We start from the raw sequence: 27,785 nt of genomic DNA, 5'->3' as shown, positions 1-27,785 counted from the left end.
AACTTAAATGATTTGGGAGTTTGGGAACTGCCATAGGAGACTGCCTAAGGTTTAAAGGAACCATGCATATTAAAATACAATTGCTCTGACCTAGCTTAGTTTCCTCAGTGACAGAAACATAATGGGATGAACTGGATAAAGCTAGAGTCTGGATGAACCTGCTTAATGCCATCATGAAGTGAAGTGAAAGTCACTCAGTCATGTTTGACTCTTTGCAAGCCCATGGACTATACAGTCCATGGAATTCTCCAGGCCAGAATAATGGAGTGGGTAGCCTTTCCCTTCTCCAGGGGATCTTCCCAATCCAAAGATCTGACCCACTTCTCCCACATTGCAGGCAGATTCTTTACCAGCTGAGCCACAGGGAAAGCCCAGGGATACTGGAGTGGGTAGCCTATCCCTTCTCCAGCAGATCTTCCCGACCCAGGAATTGAACTTGAGTCTTCTGCATTGCAGGTGGATTCTTTACCAAATTGAGCTATCAGGGAAGCCAATGTCATCATGAGACTAATTTAAAAAAAAATGTCATCATGAGACTAATTCAAATAGGACTAGCTTTTAGGGGATGGAACCTGTCCAAAAAAGAGGTCTTTATAGTAGAAGGATGGTAAAGTAATGCCAGTGGCAAGATAATTATCCAATTCATATGGATCAAACCTGGGTCTCCTGCATTGCAGGCAGATACTTTACCATTAGAGCCACAAGGAAAGTCTATAAATTGTACTCTGTGTATATTTTTCTTAAGCAAAGAAGAGAAATATATGGTAAGATATTTGGTAAATCAGAAATGTTTGAACTTTGTACATTAAAAACTCAGCTTGTGATATGTCACAAAAGTATGAGAAACATGAATATCTTGCTTCAGAAAAATAATTTTAGCAGTCAGGTATGAGGACTGAAAACTGAAAACCTGCTAAGACTTCAGTGGTACCAGTTAGTGGTTCACAGGTCAAATAGGGTTTAGGAAAACCACAAGACATCTCAGATGGAGAGACTGTCAGCATTCCATTCAAGAGTCAACTGATACATTAATAAGAAAAGATGGTTGAGAAATGGGTTTTGTTTTCTTTATTGTCATTTCAAAGTTTTTCCTCATCTGTTAAAGGATGCATTCCCCTACCCCCCCCCCCAGAAGGAATTTTATTTCAGTAATGTACTAGCTCCTCATTGGGTGAAAGTTTTCTCCAACTATCACCCTGACTTTTCCTAATCTAGTGTATGAAGGTATTTTGTAACAGAAAAGAACAAAATTTTCATACCAAAAATTCGTACAAAAGCTAGATAATACACAGTCAGACTTCTAAGCTGTGCAGAACTTACTTAGTGCTAGTATATTTGTAGAGAAGAAGAAGAGAAAAAAAAGAGAGAGAGAGAAAAAAAAGATTCTATTTGAAATCAGCTTGGAGAGAATTATTCTATGAACTGATTCTGTGACCTTTATTTATATGTTTAACAAGGCAGTTCCTACTTGTAAAATGTATCTCTTAATACATATTTTTTCCAAAATATTTTTATATACATGAAAAGATATTTGTATACATGATAAAAATTTCAAAGCATAAAAATATAAAAGGTACAAAAAGAGTGCAAAAAATCTTCTCTGTCCTGTTCTTCTTTTCCCTTAGTTCCTCTTCCTAGAAGCAGTCATTCTCAGTGTTTTTGTTCCATGCATATATTTAAAAGCAATTGTATATGTTTGTAAGTATACATGTGTGTACATTAAAAATATTATACACAAGGAGTATACTATATTCATTCTTATGCATCTTGTTTCTTCAATTAATACAGGTTGAAAATTGTTCCATATAAAAATTTTAAAATTTGAAGTGCCTTACTTCATTAACATAGTTCACCTTTCCATAGTCAAAAGGAAATAGAGCATTGAATTTATACTTTCAAGGTTAATTTTATGTGCATGAATGTAGCATTATGGTTCAAGCAGAGTATTTTTATTCTGGGTGAAAGTTTTTTTTGAAAACTGGCTTTAAGGTATCTGTTTCCAAAGTAGAATAGAACAAAATAACATAGAAAATTCAAACATACCTGAAATCTTCAAAACTGAAATAACCAGATACCTTTTCTTAGTGTGTGCTCAACACTTACCAGAAGCAAAATCACAGTAAATAAGCAAACAGCTAACAAAGATTTAGTTTAAAAACAAGTTCCAAAATATTTTGAAGACAGTACAAATTCAGTCTAATGGTCTGAATGAACTCTGAGCAAGAAGTCATAAGTTCCAGACCCAATTTTGCCATTAATTATACCATCATAAGTAAATTATCCTACCTCTCTGGATCTCATGGTTATTTTATTTTTTTTTTACCTGCAAAACTAATGGGTGGTTGATGATTAAGTTGATGATGATGATGGTGACAATGATAAAATTTGATAATGATAATAGTAAACGTTAATTACCACCTACTTTATACTTGGCACTTTGCAAACATTAATTTACTCCCCACAGCAACCCAATGAGGTACATACTATCTCCCCTTTCACACATGAGGAAACTGAGGCTTATAAAATTGCATATACAGTTTCTCAAGATCACAGAGTTAATGGTAGAATCAGAGTTAGAATCTATGTTTTCTGGATCTGAAGGTTCAGTTACTGTTTTCCAATCTTTTCTTAATTTATGCTTGATTTTCATAAGTGTAAGAACTTCACTTGCCCCCACTGTGACTCTATTATGCTTCTGACACTGAAAGTCACTACACTATTTTATTTTCTAATTTATATCCATCAATATCTTCAGTATTATAATATTATGCAATTAGATCCTGAAGTGCCTATTGAATCATGAATATTGGGTTAATTAATTAAATATTAATTAATTAATATTAATTAATATTAATTAAAATTAATATTCATTTTAGTTTTAGTGTTAAGTATAACGAATATTAACTTAATCAGAACATGCAATTCCATGGCCAACTTAGGTAAGTATTTGGATTGTCACAGCCACCTGATCAAATAAAAATAGAGTTCAGTACAACTTTTTTCCAATGGAATAATTGGAAAACTAATATATCACTTATTAAAACTATAAATCCTAGGGCTTAATTTATCTTGTGAAAGAACACATTCAATTTTTTAAAATGGATTTTCTTTTATTAATAATTTTTATTCTAAATATTTTTGACTTGTGTATGTATTTTAGGAATGCTATCCTCAGGTTCAGTGCAATCATCACATTGTTCAACAGCCCCAGATCATCCGCTCTCCACACTGTGAACAATCCCATTCTAGTCAGAAAATCCAAACCATCACAGGAAGTGATTCAGTTTCTACAAACACTGGAATTGAACTGTGTCATGGTGGCTCAAACCATACACATGAGCAGGTAAGATTAATGGAATGATTCCTTGTAAAATTGAAATAATCTCTTAAACCCTTCTCACACTTCTGTAAAGATACCTACATTAAATTTTCATCAAAATATTGAGGGGTTATACCATGGGGATTTGTGTTTTATTATGGCATTTTTAAAATAAAATTTTCTATCTCTTCTCAGAACACAAAATAATTCAGGTATATTAATACATTAAATCTATGAGGGAAGTTAGGAACTGATAAATGAATATCTAATTTCTAGCTGAATTGATACAACAGTTGTACAACATTAAATATTTTTATGAGATATGATATTTAAATGAAAAATGAATTAGAGTTGATATTTCTAAGATGATTGTAATGGTCACATTTCACAAGCTGGTAACTTTTATGTTTTCTTTGCAAATTTGGTATATTAACTCAGGTTATAATAGGAATACATTTTATTGTGTGTTTCATTAACAAGACAGAAACTAAAAGTTGCTAAGAAGAAATCTGTTGGAATGCAATCATCAGTGACTAATTTATGTTCTGAATACTTTGGAACTTTGTAAACATCTGTTATATAGGTGTTAAAGGAGAAAAAGATGGTCTTGAATCTTGGGAAAACTAGCAATAATAACTGGAACTATGGAAAATAAATAATTTGTATATTTTCATATTTTTCCCAGTAAAAAATAATTTGTTCAACTGATCTCTCTCATAGGTAACTCATATGCAACTGAAAGACAAAATAAAAAAGAATAAGAAAAAATAAAGGACCTTGCCTATATAAAAATATGATTGTTTTATGTGAGATATGCATGAGGTTATTTCTAAAGACTGAAACTTTGAGATATGCACTTTGGCAATATTGGTAAAAAAAACAAACAAAAAAGAACCATGAAAGATTTATTTTATTATTTATTTATTTTTTTTTTTTCAGAAGACATTCCAGCTTTACTCTTGCTGAGTCAGGTGATCTTATGTATAACACTTAATTCATCCTGAACCTCAGGATGACCACTTCAGAACTAGGCAAAAGTTCACATAGATGGTTGATCACAATCAGTGTTGTCATCCTGGGGGAGGGGGGGAGGAATGAGATAAACAAGTTTTCCATATGTGCATGAAGGGCTGAGGAAATGATGATGGCCATTCAGTTCAGTTCAGTTCAATCTGTTCAGTCATGTCCGACTCTTTGTGACCCATGGACTGCAGCACGCCAGGCTTCCTTGTCCATCACTAACTCTCGGAATTCACTCAAAATTGTGTCCATTGAGTCGGTGATGCCATCCAACCATTTCATCCTCCATCATCCCCTTCTCCCATCCTCGATCTTGCCCAGCATGAGGAACTTTTCAAATGAATCAGCTCTTCTCATGAGATGGCCAAACTATTGGGGTTTCAGGTTCAATATCAGTCCTTCCAATGAATATTCAGGACTCATTTCCTTTAGGATGGACTGGTTGGATCTCCTTGCAGTCCAAGGGACTCTCAAGAGTCTTCTCCAACACCACAGTTAAAAAGCGTCAGTTCTTTGGGGCTCAGTTTCTTTATAGTCCAGCTCTCACATCCATACATGATTACTGGGAAAACCATAGCCTTGACTAGACGGACATTTGTTAACAAAGTTATGTCTCTGCTTTTTAATATGCTGTCTAGGTTTTATTTTTATTTATTTATTTATTTATTTATTTATTTTAGTTTTTTTATTTTTAAATTTTAAAATCTTTAATTCTTACATGCGTTCCCAAACATGAACCCCCCTCCCACCTCCCTCCCCACAACATCTCTCTGGGTCATCCCCATGCACCAGCCCCAAGCATGCTGCACCCTGTGTCAGACATAGACTGGCGATTCAATTCTTACATGATAGTATACATGTTAGAATTCCCATTCTCCCAAATCATCCCACCCTCTCCCTCTCCCTCTGAGTCCAAAAGTCCGTTATACACATCTGTGTCTTTTTTCCTGTCTTGCATACAGGGTCGTCATTGCCATCTTCCTAAATTTCACATATATGTGTTAGTATACTGTATTGGTGTTTTTCTTTCTGGCTTACTTCACTCTGTATAATTGGCTCCAGTTTCATCCATCTCATCAGAACTGATTCAAATGAATTCTTTTTAACGGCTGAGTAATACTCCATTGTGTATATGTACCACAGCTTTCTTATCCATTCATCTGCTGATGGACATCTAGGTTGTTTCCATGTCCTGGCTATTATAAACAGTGCTGCGATGAACACTGGGGTACATGTGTCTCTTTCAATTCTGGTTTCCTCGGTGTGTATGCCCAGCAGTGGGATTGCTGGGTCATAAGGTAGTTCTATTTGCAATTTTTTAAGGAATCTCCACACTGTTCTCCACAGTGGCTGTACTAGTTTGCATTCCCACCAACAGTGTAGGAGGGTTCCCTTTCTCCACACCCTCTCCAGCATTTATTGCTTGCAGATTTTTGGATTGCAGCCATTCTGACTGGTGTGAAGTGGTACCTCACTGTGGTTTTGATTTGCATTTCTCTAATAATGAGTGATGTTGAGCATCTTTTCATGTGTTTGTTAGCCATCCGTACATCTTCTTTGGAGAAATGTCTATTTAGTTCTTTGGCCCATTTTTTGATTGGGTTGTTTATTTTTCTGGAATTGAGCTGCATAAGTTGCTTGTATATTTTTGAGATTAGTTGTTTGTCAGTTGCTTCATTTGCTATTATTTTCTCCCATTCAGAAGGCTGTCTTTTCACCTTGCTTATAGTTTCCTTTGTTGTGCAGAAGCTTTTAATTTTAATTAGATCCCATATGTTTATTTTTGCTTTTATTTCCAGAATTCTGGGAGGTGGATCATAGAGGATCCTGCTGTGATTTATGTCTGAGAGTGTTTTGCCTATAAGAACCATGAAAGATTTAAAACACATTTTTTTTCCAACTGATAAAGCCTAAAATTATCTTTTCCCTGAATATCATATCATGTATGGAAATACTGGCTTTAGAATTACTCTAACATGGTCCAGATGATGTTGAATTTCTTAAATGGGTTAGTAATGACAATTAGAAAGACATTTTTCTAGGTTAAATTATTTGAAATTTTCATTTTGTAGGTCAAAGTTCATCAGTTCAATATATTACTTTGCTTTGCTTCTGTTTCCTCATCATAAGATTCATCATCCATTTCTTACAGGGTTATTGTAAGAACAAATCATGTCTTGTATGTTAAGAACTTAACGATTGTTGAGTACTGACTGTAAGTACTTAACAAATGGTAATTACTAGTTTACAGTAATAATTATTATTTGTAAGCATTAAATTTTCACACCAGGTACTATGAAAAATACAAATATCAGTAAGACATTGTCACATTTCTCTTAGGTACTTATTGTATAATAGGGGAATGTGGCAAACATATAAAATATTATACAAAGCAAAGTATGTCTGTTATAAAAGGAACATGCAATGAGCTTTGGGAATAGAAGAAACATGAAATTAATTTCAAAGGAAGATGTAGGAAAGCTTTGTTGAGGAGGAAGAGATTGACCTGGGTATTGAAGAGTGAATAGAATTTCCATATGTGGTATGGTGGTGTGTGACATGGACATCCTAAGAACAGGGAGTCACATGAAAAATTGATATATTTTGGAAAGTACATTTTGGGTTTCAGGAATAGTGGTTTGGTTTGTATGACAAAGGAGACATGGGATGAAGACTATTAGAGTGTAAGATTTAAATGATATATTAAGGCCAGATCGTGAGGCCATTGCCATGGCACAATCTTAGTTTCTTGACCAAGGATTGAACCTGGGCCTTCAGCTGTGAAATCATGGAAACATAATCACTGGACAACCAGATAATTTCTGAAGGTTAAGTTTAAAATTTTGAACTTTATTTGGCAGGCAATGGAGAATGATTGAAGGTTACTAAGTAGGAAAATATTGATAGGTATGATTAGATTAATTCTGGAAGCTTTGTGTAAGATAAATTGAAATATTGATTAGTTTTCTCTTCACAGTGATCAGAATGAAGAAGATATCATTATTGCCTTTATTGTTTTTTTTTAATTTAATAACTTTACAATATTGTATTGGTTTTGCTATACATCAACATGAATCTGCCACAGGTATACACGTGTTCTCCATCCTGAACCGCCCTTCCACCTACCTTCCCGTACCATCCCTCTGGGTCGTCTCAGTGCACCAGCCCCAAGCATCCTTTATTGTTAAGAGAAGAAAACTGAGGTTCTCAGAAGTTGTTACTTGCAAAGGCTTTGCATAGCTAGCATGTGGTAGAGCCAGGATTTGTACATAGTTATCTTGACTCCAGAGCTTACTGAGAGTTCCTTCTGAAAGTTGAGTCAGCAGTGTGGGGAGTCCTTGGTCAATAATGTAAACATGAGTAGGCCAATGGATTAAGAGTCTGCCACTGGAAAGGCTTTAGTGTTATAACAGAAAGTGGACTAGCTTCAGGGTAGGAAGATCTGAGTTCAAGTCCCAGCTATGTCTTTTCAAGCTGTGTGTTCTTAATAAATATTAAATCTCTCAGAAATATCCTCATCCATAAAATTCTGTTAGCAATGTCTACCTCACAGAGTTGATATAAAGACTAAATGAAAATATATTTGATGTGCTTCATAAACTATAAGTCTACAACATGAAAAATACCACAGAGAAGGATTTGCAGAGAGAAGATTATTAAAAGATATGTCAGCAAAGTGTAAAACTTGTTTTTGTTTTGATTTTAATTAATTTATTTATTTTAATTGGAGGATAATTACTTTACGATATTGTAATATTTTGCCATACAAAGTGTAAAACTTAAGCTAAGATAACGACAGTAGGAATGAAGTGAGGGACAATTATCAGAGATGGGAACAATATCACAGGATTAAGCATCTTATCCAAAGGCAATGGTAATGCTATGATATACTTTTATCAGCTTAGTGCAAATAATAATATATTTGACCAAAGCAGATATTGTCTATTTAGAAAATGGGCAGAGTTAGGTAACTAATATATTAGTTTCTATTATTATTCATCCTTCAGTTTGAGATTTGGATTTAGCTCTGGTAAAGGCTGGAGGCTTTTTGTATACTTTTTTTTTTTCTGTGTTTTTTTTTTTTTTTTTCAGTATTTTATGTGGATAAAGTTGAAGTGCTGCTGAAAACAGAATAGCCCTGGGAAGCTTAGAGCTAGTAATTTTCACCTATGTGGATAATATAGAATTGGTTCCATTTCTGGTCAAAGTGAGGATGGGGTAACCTCATTGTGCAGATCCCATGGCCAAAGCAGGGCAGAAAACTAATTGTCTTACCTAAGCTCTTTGGTGTTTACACATTAGTCTTTCACATGAGTGGAAGAGTCTTTGAAGAGTAATAGAGCAGATGTCAGTTAGGCTTTTTTTCTTATACTAAAGGTTGACCCATTTTTAGCTTGTGTTTAGAGTTAAATTGCAATTCAGAGGTCAAGGAACACAGACTAAATAAAATTATTTGGGTTTATAAAACTTGATGATGCTAAAGCTGAAACTCCAGTACTTTGGCCACCTCATGCGAAGAGTTGACTCATTGGAAAAGACTCTGATGCTGAGAGGGATTGGGGGCAGGAAGAGAAGGGGACGACAGAGGATGAGATGGCTGGATGGCATCACTGACTCGATGGACGTGGGTCTGAGTGAACTCTGGCAGTTGGTGATGGACAGGGAGGCCTGGCATGCGGAGGCCTGGGGTCGCAAAGGGTCAGACATGACTGAGCGGCTGAACTGAACTGATAAAACCTGATTCTGCTGAGCTGTGTGATCCTAGGTAATTGACTTTAACTGGACTGAACATCAGTTTCCATATCTATAAACAGGGAGAATCACACTTAACGTGCAGTGTATCTACAATAGAATTAAATGAGATAAAATATGTAAAGTATCCAGCTTAGTGCCAAGCAAATAGTAGATGTTCAAACGAATGTTTGAATCTTTACCTTTCCCTCCTCAAACTCAGGCCCCAAATCCTTCAAAGCATCAAAATAGGAAATTGGTTCCCATTTTAATAGTTTTCAGTTCAGTTCAGTCTCTCAGTTGTGCCTGACTCTTTTCAACCCCATGGAATGCAGCACGCCAGGCCTCCCTGTCCATAACCAACTCTCAGAGTTTACTAAAACTCATGTCCATTGAGTTGGTGGTGCCATCCAACCACCTCATCCTCTATCATTCCTTTCTCCTCCCACCTTCAGTCTTTCCCAGCATCAGGGTCTTTTCAAGTGAGTCAGTTTTTTGCATCACGTGGCCAAAGTATTGGAGTTTCAGCTTCAACATCAGCCCTTGCAATGAATGAATGTTTAGGACTGATTTCCTTTAGGATGGATTGGTTGGATCTCTGGCTGGCTGTCCAAGGGACTCTCAAGAGCCTTCTCCAACATCGCAGTTCAAAAGCATCAGTTCTTTGGTGCTCAGCTTTCTTTATAGTCCAGCTCTCACATTCATACATGACTACTGGAAAAGCCATAGTTTTAACTAAACAGACCTTTGTTGACAAAGTAATGTCTCTGCTTTTTAATATACTGTCTAGGTTTGTCATACCTTTTCTTCCAAGGAGCAAGTGTCTTTTAATTTCATGGCCGCAGTCACTATCTGCAGTGATTTTGGAGCCCAAAAATATAAAGTCTGTCACTGTTTCCATTGTTTCCCCATCTATTTGCCATGACTAAATCACCTTTAAAGTGTGTTCTAAGAAGCATTAAAATATTTTTAAAAATCAGGTGTCCAAAAACCTGGCTTCAAAATATTTCAAATAAAACTAATTTTTGTGTGTTTTCCATGGTTCTCCTTAGAAACATCATCATTTTGGTTTCAAATTCAGAACATCGCTGATCACATTTCCTTTCTCGAGGACATTGAGAATAACATGCTGTGATCATTTTCCTGCCATTAGCAAGGAACAGATAATTCCACATATGTTAGCAACAGGAAAAAGATCAGCTGAACTTGTTTTTTATTTTATTTTATTATTATTTTTTAGAAGTTGTCATACAGGTGGTGTTTAAAGAAAGGCTCAAATAATTATATATATAGCACACACAACTCTTTTGCACTTGGCTTGAGACTTCCAAGGAAACTTTTAGAGTCATGAGAAGATGTAAAGGGAAGAGTCCTGCTCACTTAGTGCTATTGCCAAAGAAAAACTCTCCAACCTCTAGTGTCTTTCTTCCATCATTTAAAAATTTAATTTTTGTCAACATCAGGACTGCATAAATCTTAGTGTCAGGTACTTTCTTTTTAATTTATTTTTTTAATTGGAGGAAAATTACTTTACAATGTTGTGTTGGTTTCTGCCACAATTATACTTATATTCCCCTCCCTTTTGAGCCTCCCTCCCCTACCCCCATCCTACCCCTTTAGATCATCACAGAGCAGCCTGGCTGGGCTTCCTGTGTGAAACAGCAACTTCTTACAGCTATCTGTTTTACACATAGTAGTGTATATATGTTTATGCTACTTTCTCAATTCATCCCACTCTCTCTCCTGTTTCTGACAAGTGTCCAGGAAGCTTGTTACAATATTTATTTAACATAAGTCATTCACTAATGATGCAAATTTAGGGCTGCTTAGCTCAATAAACTCAGCAGTTCTGCCTGTTCCCTCACTCAGTCACATGTGGTTCCAGTCCTTCTCCATATTTATTGCCTTCTTCATCTCATTATTGAAAATGAGCATCTTCTGTGCAAAATTCTCTTCACTGCTATCCTTTCCCCAAATTTAACTGGTGTCTGTTTTGGACTCATTTTTTTCTCCAATACCAGCCTTGTCTATCTCCTGTTACCTCTTGTTCTTGTGCCCTTTTGAACTCTTGTTCTGTGACAAACAAAAATTGTTCTTTTAGTTTTACTCTTAAAAATATGTTTTTTTTTTTTAAAATCAGAGCATGCATATAGATAGCTTAAAAGTTCAAATAGTATTAAATGGCATTAAAAAAAAGGCAATTCCCTGTCCCAACTCTTTCCATGCCTGCCTGGTCCCCAGAGAACCATTTTCAACTCTTAGCTTTTTTTCTTCTGGTGTTTACCTTCATATAGCTAAGTAGTATGAATATACCAATGCTGCTGTTTTTTAATTTATCAATATTGTATATTATCTGTTGGTAATTCTGATACATAAGGATTTAGTTCTATAAATCCCCCATCTACCTGTTTCTATCCCTTTCATCATCTCAATATAGTTAAACTGCCATTTGGGGGACTAAATCGTTATTCAATGTTTATATTATTCTATTATTGCTTATGAAAAAATTATTTACTGCTGAACCAATTTGTGTACTGTTTTGCTATTTTTATTAGTACAACTATTATTTGCTGGTGTTAATAATTCCCTAAGTTTTTCATTTGTTTGGTTTTCTATGTATCTATTGCTAATTCTTTTCTCAGTACAATTTTATACAGCTAAGTGATCGACCGTTTCCTCTCTTTAAAACCCTGCAATCCATATACACTGCTCCTCTTTGCTCATATTGTCACTACTACTGATTTTCTAGTCACTCTTTCGATCCTTCAACAGTTTCACTGGCAGGCTTATAAGGCTTCTTCCCACTTTTGCCTAACCCCTGCCCTGGAATCATCTGTGAGAACTTCACCACCATGAAAGATCACCATGTGATCTTTCCCATGCTCTGCCCTCATGATTATTCATCACTGTTAATTTCTTCATTTCTACTACATCTTCAACTCTCATAGACGTTGGCCACTCCTTGAACCTCCTCATCACTTGAAACTGTATTTCATTTGGAATTCTGAAGGTCCCATCACTTTCTTGCATCTCCTACTCCCCAATTCCCATTGAACCTTGCCCTTAGCAAGCTTTCTCACCCTTAGTTCCAAACCAGGCTGGTGTCCCTTGTCAGCTGATTCAACAATGCTCTTGCTAGAAAACCTTAACATTGTTGTTGCCTTCTCTGATTAATCCTCACTTCACTGATCCCTTACTTTGGATAAACTGCCATCCACTTTCTTTGCCCCTAGATTTTGACTGCTTCATGTGTTAAAGTTCACAAACTAGGCCAATTTAATCTCATATATATTGTCTCTATCTTACTGGACTCCTTCTCTTGTTGCTGCTGCTGCTGCTGCTGCTAAGTTGCTTCAGTCGTGTCCAATTCTTCGCGATCCCATGGACTACAACCTACCAGGCTCCTCCATCCATAGGATTTTCCAGGCAAGAGTACTGGAGTGGGGTGCCATTTTCTTCTCCGCCTTCTGTTGCTAGGCAGTCCTTTTAGTTAATTTTAATTGTTTTGCCACCATGGTCCTCAATACCTAATCCTTACTTTTTCCACCCTCTTCATACTCCAGGTCCCACTGCTATTCTCTTACTCTCTGCAGGTGGCCTTGCCTTCTACTGAGAATGGGCAGTGGAAGTAAGATTTTATTGTGCACTAGAATCAGTTGGCAGGCCTGTTTAAATAAAGATTGGTGAGACCTGACAATTTGCATTTCCAAGTTCAATGGTTATCCAAAGTTTACTTGGTCCGGGTACCATGATTTGAGTTCACTATGTGAGCTCCTTCAACACTACTTCATTGAAAAATTTCTCTGTACTTGGAGCAAACTTTTGATTCTTTGGATCTTTAAGAATCTAACTTCATCTTCAAGTGACTCCCTTAGCAACTCTACCAATCTATTGATTTATGATCTCACTCTTTGTTCCCTTCATCTGCAAAAACCCTGAAGCAGGAAGGCATACTCACTGCCTGCCATTTCCTCACTACTCACACATTCCTGAATGCTTTGAAAACCAGATTTTGGTTTCAACTTTCTCCTGAAACTGCTTTTATTGATCTCTAGGTTGCAAATTTCACTTTCTTTTTTGGTTTCATTTTCATCTTACTCCAATTTGATGATAAGTGATTCTGTTGATCCATTGTATTCTTGATATTGTTTCTTCCCATTATACTATACTGCTGCTTCTAATTCTCAAACTCTTCTTCCTTCTTTCATCAGATCTTCCCCAGAAACCCATCCTTGGCCTTTTTTTCCTTTCTCTACCTCTTCTCCTTTGACTATATGGTATAAAATCTTGACTTCTATGACTTTTACATGATCACCTTTACATGGACAACTGTCAAAATTTCCCTGATAAACTCTAATCCATAATTTATTTATTTATTTGTTTTTGGCTGTGCTGGATCTTCATTGCTGTGTTTGGGCTTTCTCTAGTTGTGGCAAGAAAGGGCTACTCTAGTTGTGTGCAGGCTTCTCATTGCAGTGGTTTCTCTTGTTGGGGAGCATGGGCTCTAGAGCATGTGAGCTTCAGTAGTTGTCGCACATGGACTCAGTAGTTGTGGACTGCAGGCTTAGTTGCCCCAAAGCATGGGGGATCTTCTCTGATTAGTGATCAAACTGGTTTCCCCTGCATTGCAAGGCAGATTCTTAACCATTGGACCACCAGGGAAGTCAGCCTAATCCATTATTTTTTACTAATTGATCTCTCGACTTGGCTGTCCCACAGTCATCTCCAGTTAACCACATATAGCTTTTCATTTTATTCCCTCTATTAATGATATCTTCAGTGCTCTAATTATAAGACTTAAAATTTACTTTCCCTCTCCTTTGCCATCTCACAACTAATCAGTTGTCAAGATTCTTCCTACATAAAATCACTCTTACATAGCTGAAGTTGTGTTTCCTTTATATAACTCTTTTACCATTTGATTTGCTTTATAGCTCTTATCAACTGGTCAATCTATTATATACATCAAAGTTATTTAGACACATATCTTAGCTCTTCTAAAAGACCATAAGGACCTTGAGAGAGTATCTTATGTCTTTTTTTCAGTAGCACTTAAAACTGTACCTTAAAACAGTACTTAGTAAGTTCTCAATAAATGTGTGCTGAATGAATGAAAGCATCATGCCACTGAGACATTTTAAGTACTTCCTGTGTCTTGTGGGTATAGCTTTTAGCCTTTGGGTTAAGGAAAAAGTTAGAATGTAAGATAAATTATATTGAAAGAGCTATTTCATATGTGTAGTGAGTTCCTCCACTGACTCTGCTTACATAATAAAGAAGTGGTTCCATTCCTTGAATAAATTACATACTAAGGAATGGCAGAATAAAGAAATGAAAGAGAGGTGGAGAAGAGAAAAAGTCGAAATAAAGATGGTTCCAAGAAGTTATGCATTAAAAATACATATTCATTTAAAATTAATTTCTTTGGGATATGTATTTCCCATTTCATTGCAAGAAGTATTTAGAGTGGCTTAAAAGAACAAATAAGCTGTAATAGATCAGAAAAAGAAATATCAAGAACAGTATAAATATAAAGGAACAATAATTCCAGAAAGAAAAGAGCACACAGAAATGCAGGCCACAGAGTTCCATGCCATTAGTAAAAGTGGGCTAAAATCTTGGCTCTGAGATTTCTGGAAACTGCAGGGAGGGAAAAAAAGAAAAAGATGATTAGTGACAAAATTCCCATTGTTCACAAGAAATAGCTTAATAAATTTTCAGTAGTCGTATCATAGGAAAATTTATTTTCCACTCAAAATTATTTAAGCTGTTACAAATGTTACAAATTCAATCACTGGTATTCATTGTAAAATGACAATCCAGACTATCTACTTTATTTTAGCTGGTTAGGAGTGGAAGAATCATTTTATTTCATTAAAAAAAAAAAAGCCCAGCTTATACATATACACCAAAAGAGGGGCAAGGACAACATCAACTAGCTTTCAATAAAGTTAATTTTAGTTGCTTTGTTAAAGCACCTCTTTCAACTAGTGTTTTTCCATCTACTATAGTTAATATTTAGCCCCAATGGCATATTTTATGACAACTTCCTCATGCAACAAATGTTTACTGAGCCTCTACTATGCTCAGTTGCTATCGTAGGAGCTGGAATTAAATAAAGATATTAAAACTGAGTCTCTACTCTCTGGTAGCTGAGAGTTTGTAAATAATTTATAACCATCTCCTGCTCCTTTTTTTTATAATCATTATTCAAATAGCCAGTTGTCCATATGTGTTAGGTTAAAGATATTATCTTTATGATGATTTTTACATGAGAGTTTAATAATTTACTCATCCCCACTAAAGCAATACCTCCAGCAACTTTACAAAATAGGTAGTAAATTACCTACATTTTACAGTTGAGAAAACTGAGGTTCAGAGACATTAAGCAATACATACACTTAGCCTACAACTAGGAAATGGGAGCTCCACTTTGGGCTCAAATTTCCATTCTTTTTTCATTGCAACACTTTGCTGCCTAGGGTTACTCATAGAAAATTAAATCTTTATTTCAAGTACAGGATTGTTGTTATAAGCCAAGACTTCATTTTAGAGTTGTGATTGTTGTATAGTACATTCAATTCAATGACAACATTTATTGGAAATCTTCTATTTACCAGGTACTATAAATGCAACATTTCTTTACTAAAATATCTGTGGAGATTAAAATAGCACTAAGGATTTTCAGGACCTAAAATCCTGACACACTTTTTCCTGCTAGGATTTCTTTTTGTGCTACAAAATAGGAAGAGAACAATTACTGTTTTCTTTCTTGCCTTGTTAGCCATATGGCATGGTACATAAAATGAATTTCACGTCACAGTTTCAGTCTGACAACTATGAAATGTCTCAAATCAAAGCAAAATTAATGAAGTGGTAACCTTATTTATCTACAAGTGTCACCATATCATTATAAAGTTTGCAGGATAGTAATGTATACATTGTAAGCTTTTCTTAATAGTGACGTTTTCTGTTGTCACATAGCAAAAAGTTACTACACAAGAGGGTCTAAGCACAGAAGACCTTGTTAACATGTTAATGACCTTTTAGAGGGTTAGGCAATCATGTATAATTCCTTTTATATAATATGGAATTTTAAGGGCTTTTGAATCTGCTAAGCAACCATTTTAAATACCTGTATGGTATAGTGGTTTTCCCTACTTTCTTCAATTTAAGTCTGAATTGGGCGATAGGAGTTCATGGTCTGTGCCACAGTTAGCTCCTGGTCTTGTTTTTGCTGACTGTATAGAGCTTCTCCATCTTTGGCTGCAAAGAATATAATCAATCTGATTTTGGTATTGACCATCTGGTCCATGTGTACAGTCTTCTCTTGTGTTGTTGGAAGAGGGTGTTTGCTATGACCAGTGAATCCTCTTGGCAAAATTCTATTAGCCTTTGCCCTGCTTCATTCTGTACTCCAAGGCCAACTTTGCCTGTTACTCCAGGTATTTCTTGACTTCCTACTTTTGCATTCCAATTGACATTTTTTTGGGTATTAGTTCTAGGTCTTGTAGGTCTTCATAGGACCGTTCAACTTAAGCTTTTTCAGCATTAGTGGTCAGGGCATAGACTTGGACTACTGTGATACTGAATGGTTTGCCTTGGAAATGAACAGGGATCATTCTGTTTTTGAGGTTGCATCCAAGTACTGCATTTCAGACTCTTTTGTTGACTATGATGGCTACTCCATTTCTTCTAAAGGATTCTTGCCCACAGTAGTAGATATAATGGTCATCTGAGTTAAATTCACCCATTCCAGTCCATTTTAGTTCGCTGATTCCTAAAATGTCGATGTTCACTCTTGCCATCTCCTGTTTGACCACTTCCAATTTGCCTTGATTCATGGACATGACATTCCAGGTTGTTATGCATTATTGCTCTTTACAGCATCGGAATTTACTTCCATCATCAGTCACATCCACAGCTGGGTGTTGTTTTTGCTTTGGTTCCTTGTTCATTCTTTCTGGAGTTATTTCTCTACTGATCTCCAGTAGCATATTGGGCACCTACAGACCTGGGGAGTTCATCTTTCAGCATCCTATCTTTTTGCCTTTTCATACTGTTCATGGGATTCTCAAGGTAAGAATACTGAAGTGGTTTGGCATTCCCTTCTCCAACGGACCACGTTTTGTCAGAACTCTCCACCATGACCCGTCCATCTTAGGTGGCCCTACATGTCATGGAAAGGCTGGCACTTGTGCTGTCTGGTCTGTACCATTTCCTATGGTAAATCATGGGGATTCTGCTCAGAACACCAACCCTTCTTCTCTTCCCTGCACTTAAAAACAAAGTGCAGGATGCTGCCTCTGAAGTATGACCCGTCTGGGTCATTAGTATGGAGAGGTGTCTACTTTTTCTCATCACACCGCTTCAAGGTTGGAAAGGTATCCATTCCTTCCCTGCCTGAGGATGACCTCTATGGGGGCCACTTCTGGTATAGTTCTGCCCTCTGTGCGATGCAGGAGTGACTGTGAGAAGATACCCTGTGTCCAAGGGTAGAGAAGCCCCAGCAAGATGGTAGGCACTGGAGTAGTGCCTCTTGTTGAAAGTGAAAGAGGAGAGTGAAAAGTTAGCTTAAAACTCAACATTCTTCAGGCAGAAGAGTTGGTGTGAGATACTTTTATCTCAAGTATCTTATCAACTCAATGTTGTCCCAGAGAGAAAACCTCCATCCATTAGAGCTACCATTATTCTGACTGAAAACATTCCTGTTTCATTGGGAGGCTTTCCATCTTGGCTTTTTCAAGTCAACAAAAACATGGTTATGAGCCAACTCTAAAGGAAATGGCAAAACAAGCAGTTCCAATAAAACTAATATCTACTAACCTGTGACTTAGTGATGAAAATATTGCTACCTGGTGCATCATAGTTTTTGGTTGGGCAATTTCATTTTATTGAGCATAGTTCCATCAAAAACCTAATAGCAGATAAGAATATGCCTTCTCTCTATCCTCTCCTCCATACTTTTGAAACCAACTGGGTTTTGGTTTTAACTGTGTTACTTAAAAGTTATCATAATTTGTGTACTGTATAAAACTAAGGAGGAATATACCCACAAAGGAGTAAAATTTTGATTCCTGCTTTTCTACCCTGACAGCTGTTTTGTCAAAAGAACCATTCTACAATTTTAATGCTCTCACTTTTTCTCAAGCTGATTAAAATTTATTACCTGAACTTGAGTCATATTTTTCATAGTTTCACAATATGAAAATAAAATTCTTGACTGTTTCCATACCTAGCCCAACTAACCTCCAAAATAATGCAGTTAGGGACAATGTAATTGCCAAGTTGTTGAGAACACCAACACTAGAGGTCTTCTGGAGAGGTAATACTGTGTAGTAATTCTGTGTCCTGGGCTCTGTGATTCTTTATTTTGATTTCATACTGAAATCATATGAGCAAAAGTTTTAGTAATGGTACTAATTACTAATGTGGGCAAATAATTCTATACCCAGCATGTTTACTAGTATACAAGGCAATGATAAGAGAATATTTGAGTAAAAATAAAAAGGAAATAAATACTTTAAGATAATTTGAAATATAAAATCAGTTAAAATAAAATGGAAAGGAAAAAAAGCTCCAAGGCTTTCACAGCATTGTTAGGTCATTATAATCAGCTAAGAGAGAAAAATAGGCAAAATGCTAGGTGTATCAAATTAATTTGCAGATTTTAACAAGGAGCTCAGTACTTGAATATTCTTGGCTAAAGAAATTCCCTTTTCTACTTGGGAATGCTGACGGGTTTGGGAGGGACACAGAGAGGTAAGGCAGGAAGGTGTTATCTCACTAGCTAGCCATAGCAATGAAATAACCTGAGGGTCAATGGAATGACATTGACACGACAGCTAAATTTTCCTTTTATCCAGTTAACTTTGATCTTTAAAATCATATTTGAAATTGTGTTTTTAGGCCACTCCCAGTTTGATGAATACATAAGGTCCATAAGGGAGAAATGCATGAATAAAACATGAAATCAAAAGTTAGCAATTATTCTGAATAAAAACTTGCCTAACTTTGACCCTTACTTCCTGAGAGGGGTCTGTCACTGAAGAGCTCACTGCCAAGATTTGGAAATCTAGGTAGACCTCAAAAGTCTGTCTCCAACTCTTACTACAAGTTCAATTTGATTGCTGCAATTAGACTTACCTAAATTTAGGAAGAGGTTGTAAGGGATCACCATTATGTTCTTGAGGATGCCGCTTATACTCTTTTAGGCTTTTTTAGCCATTCTTATCTAGTTACTTTAAGATAGAAACTTTTAAAAATTATTTTGAGAATCATTTGGCATTTGGGTCTCATAACCAAGTAGATGACTTCTTTCATTTCAAAGATACTTACTGAACAACTATAGGGTGTTCAATCAGCAATGTGCTAGATACTGTGGAATATACCAGAAAGTATGATTCGTTCTTTACTCTTAAGTTTATTTCTTTGGGTAGCAGAGGTTGCTGAGAAAACCAAACAATCTTATCCATGACCCTATTGATAATAATTTGTGTTTAGGATTTCAAATCTCTCTGAGGTCTATGAATTTTCTACATTTGGCTGTGAGCTAGTTTTTCCCATGTCAGGTTGACTAGATATTCAGCTCAAATAATAAATGTAGTGAATCCAATAAGAAATAATAAAAACACATTGAATTGAGAAAGTTTATTTACTCTTTTAGCTGTGCTAGTAATCAAATAGATTTTTATTCACATATTCAAATCCAAATGAGATTAATTCATCTGTAGTCAGTATAATTAAAATAAGTCACATTTTCTTTTCCAACAAGGGACAGATGAATAAGCCATGTGATAATATTGAGCCATTCAGGGATTTTGATTTACTTGTTTTACTTTTTATTTAAGCATCTATATTCAAGAATTTTCATGTAGATTATTCATATTGCATTCATTAGATCACTTAGACTTGACTGAAAAACTGAAAGTGCCATTACAATGTTGTTTTTTTCTCCCATATTCCTCCCATATTGAAAAATACATATGACAACTGCAAAGAAATTTTAGTGGCTTCATTTATGTGATGACTTTGTGATGTTACTTGTATTAATAGTCTATTTCACTCTTTTTATTTGACATCAAAATATCTGTGAACTTAGAAACAATATTGTTTATAATAGTGACTGATGTTTTCTTTAGGTGATAATTCAGGATGACAGCCCTGAAAAATTGGACCCGAAATACTTTGGAGAATTGCTTGCTGACCTAAGCCGCAAAAATATGGATCTATATCACTGTTTATTAGAACATTTGCAGAGAATTGGAGGAAGGTACTATAAACATATCATTTGCCTTTATGTTGTAGCTTTCAAAAACTTTACAATACCCTGGTATTTTTTTAATAGATTTTATTTTTTAAAGCAACTTTAGGTTCACAGCAAAACTTGAGTACTTTTAATGGCATAATAAGATAATTATATGAGCAGTTCAGTCGCTCAGTCATGTCCGACTCTTTGCGAGCCCATGGACTGCAGCACACCAGGCCTCCCTGTCCATCACCAACTCCCGGAGCTTGCTCAAACTCATGTCCATCAAGTCGGTGATGCCATCTAGCCATCTCATCCTCTGTCATCCCCTTCTCCTGCTGCCTTCAGTCTTTCCCAGCATCAGGGTCTTTTCAAGTGAGTCAGTTCTTTGCATCATGTGGCTAAAGTATTGGAGTTTCAGCTTCAGCATCAGTCCTTCCAATGAACATTCAGGACTGATGTCCTTTAAGATTGACTGGTTGGATCTCCTTGCAGTCCCAAGGACTCTCAACAGTCTTCTTCACCATCACAGTTCAAAAGCATTAATTCTTCGGCACTTAGCTTTATTTATATGAGCAGATATCAGGAAATACCTCATTTTAAGAGTTAATGGACTTTATGAAAATCATCGAAGAGATCATACCAGCTCTTTTAGGGTCAAAATAGAATTAAGTGGACCTTCTTTTCTAATGTTCTTTGATGTCAAATGCAATCACTTGCACAAGGAGCTCAAAAAATGCATGGCATTTTAAGATATTACACTGATGATATAAGATTCAATCCAATTGCTAACACACTACTGTTTATCTTCCATTGATGTGTGCTCAACATATGAAGACCAGAGTTTAATATACATTTAGGATTATATATTCTTATAAATATTACATATTATTTTAAAATGTTATATAAATGTACAAATATTTATTTATAAATTGATATTATAGCATAATATTATACAATAATAGATATTTAGGCATATAAACATGAGCAATTTTATCAACTGTTCATGTGTAGATGAGAGCATATTATGTCATGGAATGAATTTCATGAACTATACTCCAAAAGTTGCCTTTACTACATAATCACATCATATATGTGGTCATCTGTCAGGCAAAACTTAGGAAAGCTTCATAAATTCCAAAAAACCTGGAGGACAAAAGAAAGTCAGTAGAATTTTTTTCTAGTTCAGACTCCACCAACTTTAGATTCTTCTACTTCTTAGAAATCTTTAATCTCTTCTCTATCTACTATTACAACTTTTAAAATATAAATTTATTTATTTTAATTGGAGGCTAATTACTTTACAATATTGTTTTATTAGCTTTCTCCTCCCCAACTTTTCTTGATTTTATATTTATGATTGCAACCATTCTCTTAACCCTGACCCTCAACTGCCTTGCTTCTTTATTATATTGTCCCCTGACTTAGCAAAATTCCAACTCTGGATAGTCTAGTTCTCTGCCTTATCTACTGTCTTCTTTTTTCCTCTATTCAATGCTCATTGCCCACTACTCCTAGAATTCAAACACTACCCCATGAAGGATGTTTTATTTACCCTTGTTTCCTTGGTGCTTAGTGTGATGACTGGTCTACCGTGGCACTTAATAAATATTTTTTGAATGAATAAATGAAAGAATGCTTTCTTTATGCTACATCCATGCAGTTGAGCACAGTTAGAGACAAGCACAGCTATTTATTTAAATTGGGATCATTATTGGTTTCCATCTTTTGCTAAGTTCAACAAGGTTTTATGCTAATAAATATCTTTTCCCTTTATCCAATTATTTCACACATTCATTCATTTGCATAAGGCCACTACCTTAAAAGCTTCCCCCTCGTTATTAATAGTCTATTGCGTGTTCACTGTTGTGCCAGACACTGTGTTAAGTGCTTTTTAAATATTACCTACTTTGCACAGTAACCATAGAAAGTTTAAAATTGAATTCCCAAAGAGAATAAGTTATTAAAATCACATAGCTACTAAGTGCTTGAGATGGATTCAAAGATTTTTGAGTACTCTTATACCTATAAGCCATGACTTGGCTTTTCTGCAAAGCCTTCCCTAGATACTGTTTGGTTTAGGTGTTCCTCTTCTTTTTTTTTTTTTTTTTTTTTTAGTTTTTTATTTTTTAAATTTTAAAAACTTTAATTCTTACATGTATTCCCAAACATGAACCCCCCTCCCACCTCCCCTCCCCATAACATCTTTCTGGGTCATCCCCATGCACCAGCCCCAAGCATGCTGCATCCTGCGTCAGACATAGACTGGCGATTCAATTCACATGATAGTATACATGTTAGAATGTCATTCTCCCAAATCATCCCACCCTCTCCCTCTCCCTCTGAGTCCAAAAGTCTGTTATACACATCTGTGTCTCTTTCCCTGTCTTGCATACAGAGTCGTCATTGCCATCTTCCTAAATTCCATATATATGTGTTAGTATACTGTATTGGTGTTTTTCTTTCTGGCTTACTTCACTCTGTATAATCGGCTCCAGTTTCATCCATCTCATCAGAACTGATTCAAATGAATTCTTTTTAACGGCTGAGTAATACTCCATTGTGTATATGTACCACAGCTTTCTTATCCATTCATCTGCTGATGGACATCTAGGTTGTTTCCATGTCCTGGCTATTATAAACAGTGCTGCGATGAACATTGGGGTACATGTGTCTCTTTCAATTCTGGTTTCCTCGGTGTGTATGCCCAGCAGTGGGATTGCTGGGTCATAAGGTAGTTCTATTTGCAATTTTTTAAGGAATCTCCACACTGTTCTCCATAGTGGCTGTACTAGTTTGCATTCCCACCAACAGTGTAGGAGGGTTCCCTTTTCTCCACACCCTCTCCAGCATTTATTGCTTGCAGATTTTTGGATCGCAGCCATTCTGACTGGTGTGAAGTGGTACCAAAATGGGCCAAAGAACTAAATAGACATTTCTCCAAAGAAGACATCCGGATGGCTAACAAACACATGAAAAGATGCTCAACATCACTCATTATTAGAGAAATGCAAATCAAAACCACAATGAGGTGTTCCTCTTCTGTGTATTAATCATGCCCTGTGAATATTTCTGTTAGAGTATCACATTGTGAAATCAACAGCAGATAGAGTCATTCTTAAGTACCCTGATTGTAGATCTAGGGTTCGTATCCTGGGTTCATGTCCCAGCTATTGTTATATACTAGATGTGTAGTATCAGGCAACTTGTTTAACCTCTCTGTACTTCCGTTTCTTCATCTGTAAAATAGGGATTATAATAATAATACTCATTTCATAGATTTGTTGTAAGCCATAAATGATTTATATAAGACATGTGCTTAGAAGCAACAAGAGCATCATGTGAGAACTTGGAAATTGACATACAGAATCAAAAACTCTGGGGTAAGGCAGAGTAACAAGCCCTCCAGAGACTTCTAATACATGCTCAGGTTTGAGAATCACTGACCTAAGGCTACAAAAGTGACAAAATCTGGGACTAGAACATATGGGAGAACCTTTTTACCTTAGGCAAATCACTTTTATACTAGCTATGTGTCTCTGAATTGTTAGATATATTGCAGACAATTTAAAGAAATTACCAACTTTTTGAATCATCAAATTTGAAAAGGTTGCAGGATTTAGACCAATTTTACACTGGTCAAATTTTCTGTTAGATCAGTTATGTTTGTGTGAAGGATAGGACAAGTTAACATTTGTGTTTAGATTGTCCAATATCCATCCAGAGGTCATGGCCTTGACAAAGTTGTTACTAAATAAAGGCTTATAGAATGAGAAATAAATAAATTACAAACTTATTAGTCTCACACAAATTAGAAGTAGACAAAATAACTGAGCAAGCAAGTTAAATATTTTATAATGATCTTCCAGCTAAAAGTATAATCTGGAGTTTTGAAATAACTTCCTCTCATTGAAGGTTTTGATAAATATACATGGGTGACCTAAATATGTAATTAAACATTTCAAAACATTGAATTTAATTCCTAGAGTGGCTAAAATATCAAAAAGAAAATAGAAAGTTAGTGTCTCCACATTAGTAAACACTCCAGAGTGGAGAGGATCTCATAAAATTTGGGGGCTTAAGAGTGTTTGCTTGTCAGAAGGTTGTCAGTTTCTTTCTCTTTATTCCTTTCCCTCCTTTCATCCTCTTGATCTTCTTCCTCTCCTTTCTTTGTTTTTTCCTTATTAGATTCCTTCCATCCTAGGAAATGAGATGACATACAATGAGTGCCACTTTTTTTTTTCTGCCCATTGTAATTCTAGCCACTATTATCTTGTACTAAATGGAAATGTAATACACATTGACCTTTCCACCTCCCAGCTCTGTTCTCTTTGTTTCCACTCTCTCTTTTTCCCACCCCTTTGGTCTCCACTTTTCTTCTCTTTCTAAATTGTAATTCAGCAATGAGTAAGCTGGAGGGTCAGGATAAAGAAAGATTATCTTATGAAACCATTTTGGTTACATTTGTAAATTTCAGTATTATTTGCTGTTGATTGTTCCTTGTTTTGTTTCCTTATTTATAGTAAGAAGTGACTAGAGACATGTTTACTAAGTTGGCACTGGAATTATAGTTTTAAACACAAAACGTCTGTGATAATTCCAGTTAGCATTGTGACTCATATTTTAACTTGTTTAATCTTCCATATGCATGCAGCTGCTTTAGTAACACAAAAGAAAAGTAGAAGGGCTTCCCTGAGAGCCCAGATGGTAAAGAATCTGTCTATAATACAGGAGACCTGGGTTCGATTCCTGGCTTGGGAAGACCCCCTGGAGAAGGGAATGGCTACTCACTCCAGTATTCTTGCCTTGAGAATCCCATGGACAGAGGAGCCTGACAGGCTACAGCCCATGGGGTAGCAAAGAGTCGGACATGACTGAGAGATTAACACAACACAACAACAACAACAAAGTAGAAGATATTTCATTTTTTTCACTAGGGACTCCCCACAATTTCTATTTTGGCCACCCAGGAAATACCACATATATATACATAGACAGTTTTGTATATGTACAATACATACATAGGCAGTCATGCCTTGGGAAATGAAGTCTTCAGGTCTCATTCTCCACATTAGCTTATGTATTTTTATAAATGTATGCAAGAGGCTTTGCACAGTGAGGGATCCACTTACCTTTGTAAGGAATACTCATAAACACTTACATAGAAGGTAAAGGTAGGAGCTAACATTACTAGCTTATATGTCTAAAATACTTTTCTATTGTACTTGACAATATGGCAGTTGTATATCTATGATTTCCTAAGATTGTTTTACTTTAAAATATTTTGTTTTGCTATCAGAACGTGTATACTTGTTTTTTTGTTTGTTTGTTTGAGAAGTATGTTCACCATGTGTATTTTGGGTCCAACATTTCCACTAAGGGCAGAAGGAACAAGTAGGCAAGAATAAGGTCTTGTCTGTTGCCACTGACAATGTTAGAACTGTATCCATCCCAGCTTTCACCATTTCCCCAAGAAGCCAGTGCTAGACTGGTATAACCACTAATAATTATCTTGCAGCATTTGTCTACCTCACATGGTTCCACAAAGGGCCTTCCAATACTCATGGACAAACCCTCATTTTGATTCCGGAAATTCTATTATCTCACTAAAATTTTGGTCATGTTGCTTAAGGCTATGTCCCTATATAAGCATTTGAATATCCTTTAAGCTTTGTCACTGATATACATATATATATATACACACTGTAGTATAAATTGAATGAGGTAGTCTTACAAGTTTTGGTTTTGCTTAAAATGGTATGAATAGCTTAAAGAGACTGTAGGGAAAAGCTGAAATCAACATTGAAAGGGAGCAATACAAGGAGAAAAAGAGTTGGAAATAGACAATGACTGACTATTATTGTTATTGTTCACTCAGATGTTATTTGTTGCCAAACACTGAAGACTTCTACATCTAGTCACAAATAGACTGGTTTAATGAATAGTACTAACTAATTCTGCATATTCTATTGGTTTGTTATTGTTTATATTTAATAGATCAGCTAATTCCATGAAAGTTATCTTTATTTTTGTCAAGTGCCATTTTAGTTAGTTTTAAATTTTTCATTTGGATTATAAATTTCATTTGAATATATTATGACATCAAAAAGTAAGATAAAATATTTATAACACTAACATTTATATATGATCAATGTATATATTTTCCTAAGATTGTCTATTTTTTATTAATTCTTGCAGCAAACAGGACTTTGAGTCTATAGATGAGGTAAGTGCTAAGAGCTGAAAATCAAATATAGTTGATAACAAAGCAGATTCTGATATTTACACTAAAAATATTGTTTTAATTTGGTATCTTTACTAGACTGGACACACAGGTTAGTGAAAGATACAATGATCCTTTTGCCTTTGAAATGATATAATCATTTATATCTTTGTAATGGCTGTAAAGGTGATGATTGTTAAAAAAAGTGATTCACACACAAAAAATGTTTTATCAGCTGTCACCTTATGATTTAATTGTCTTTCCTTATGAGAACATTTAAAAATTCATTGACTACATACTCTCTGTTTTAGAAAATTAAAATCTACAGTAACAAAATTTTAAGATGTTATGGGGAGGGAGGTGGGAGGGGGGTTCATGTTTGGGAATGCATGTAAGAATTAAAGATTTTAAAATGTAAAAAATAAAAAACTAAAAATTAAAAAAAAAAAAAACTAAACCTTTTTAACGAAAAATTTACTTTAAGTCACTGGCTGCTGCTGCTGCTGCTAAGTCGCTTCAGTCATGTCCAACTCTGTGCGACACTGCCATAGATGGCAGCCCACCAGGCTCCCCCGCCCCTGGGATTCTCCAGGCAAGAACACTGGAGTGGGATACTATTTCCTTCTCCAATGCATGAAAGTGAAAAGTGAAAGCGAAGTCGCTCAGTTGTGTCCGACTCTTCGCGACCCCATGGACTGCAGCCTACCAGGGGATTTTCCAGGCAGGAGTACTGGAGTGGGATGCCATTGCCTTCTCCGACTATTGGCTACTCTTGCCAAATAGCCAGAGAATTGAAGTAAATTTTTTCAAGTATCAATTCTATTATATACACACATCTTGTTAATAATTACTTTTAATGGAATAAATCATCAAATAGAGAAAGAACTGATTTCAATGTAATGAAAAGCACAATGGCTTCTTTTGTGTTAATTTTCATCCTTGTTTCCAGGATTGATAAACTGCATTCATTACAATAATTCAGTAGCCCTAAATTGCTTTTATGAAGTACTGACTTCAATTTACCTTCTCACTTTAAATTTGTTGAAGCTTCTTAATGTTGTTATGGCAACATCATAACCTTTCAAAAGATTATGCAAAATTCATGCAATTTGCAGATTCTCAATAAACCTTTGTTTTTATTTCCCCAAATTTTTATTATTAAAAAAAATCCACCTCTAGAATGTTATAACACCCAACAAAACTTCTAGTTGTTGAAAGATACACTGGAATAAAGTGTTAATGGG

The 27,785-nt window shown here is 35.6% G+C and overlaps 1 protein-coding gene across 2 annotated transcripts in view; it reads left to right on the top strand.

Annotated features, from left to right (window-relative positions):
• Window positions 1–27,785, top strand: part of POF1B (POF1B actin binding protein) — a 99,472-nt gene that overhangs the window by 49,117 nt on the left and 22,570 nt on the right. For both annotated transcript variants that reach the window (XM_004022231.5, XM_060407529.1), the window contains 3 exons: window positions 3,161–3,343; window positions 20,212–20,342; window positions 26,517–26,544. In XM_004022231.5, coding sequence (XP_004022280.2) covers window positions 3,161–3,343; window positions 20,212–20,342; window positions 26,517–26,544 — 342 coding nt within the window. The remainder of the gene's footprint in view (window positions 1–3,160; window positions 3,344–20,211; window positions 20,343–26,516; window positions 26,545–27,785) is intronic.

This window comes from Ovis aries, chromosome X (assembly GCF_016772045.2).
Source record: "Ovis aries strain OAR_USU_Benz2616 breed Rambouillet chromosome X, ARS-UI_Ramb_v3.0, whole genome shotgun sequence".
Taxonomy (NCBI): domain Eukaryota; kingdom Metazoa; phylum Chordata; class Mammalia; order Artiodactyla; family Bovidae; genus Ovis; species Ovis aries.
Note: the sequence above shows the minus strand (reverse complement) of the source record. Positions and strands in the feature narration are given on the sequence as shown.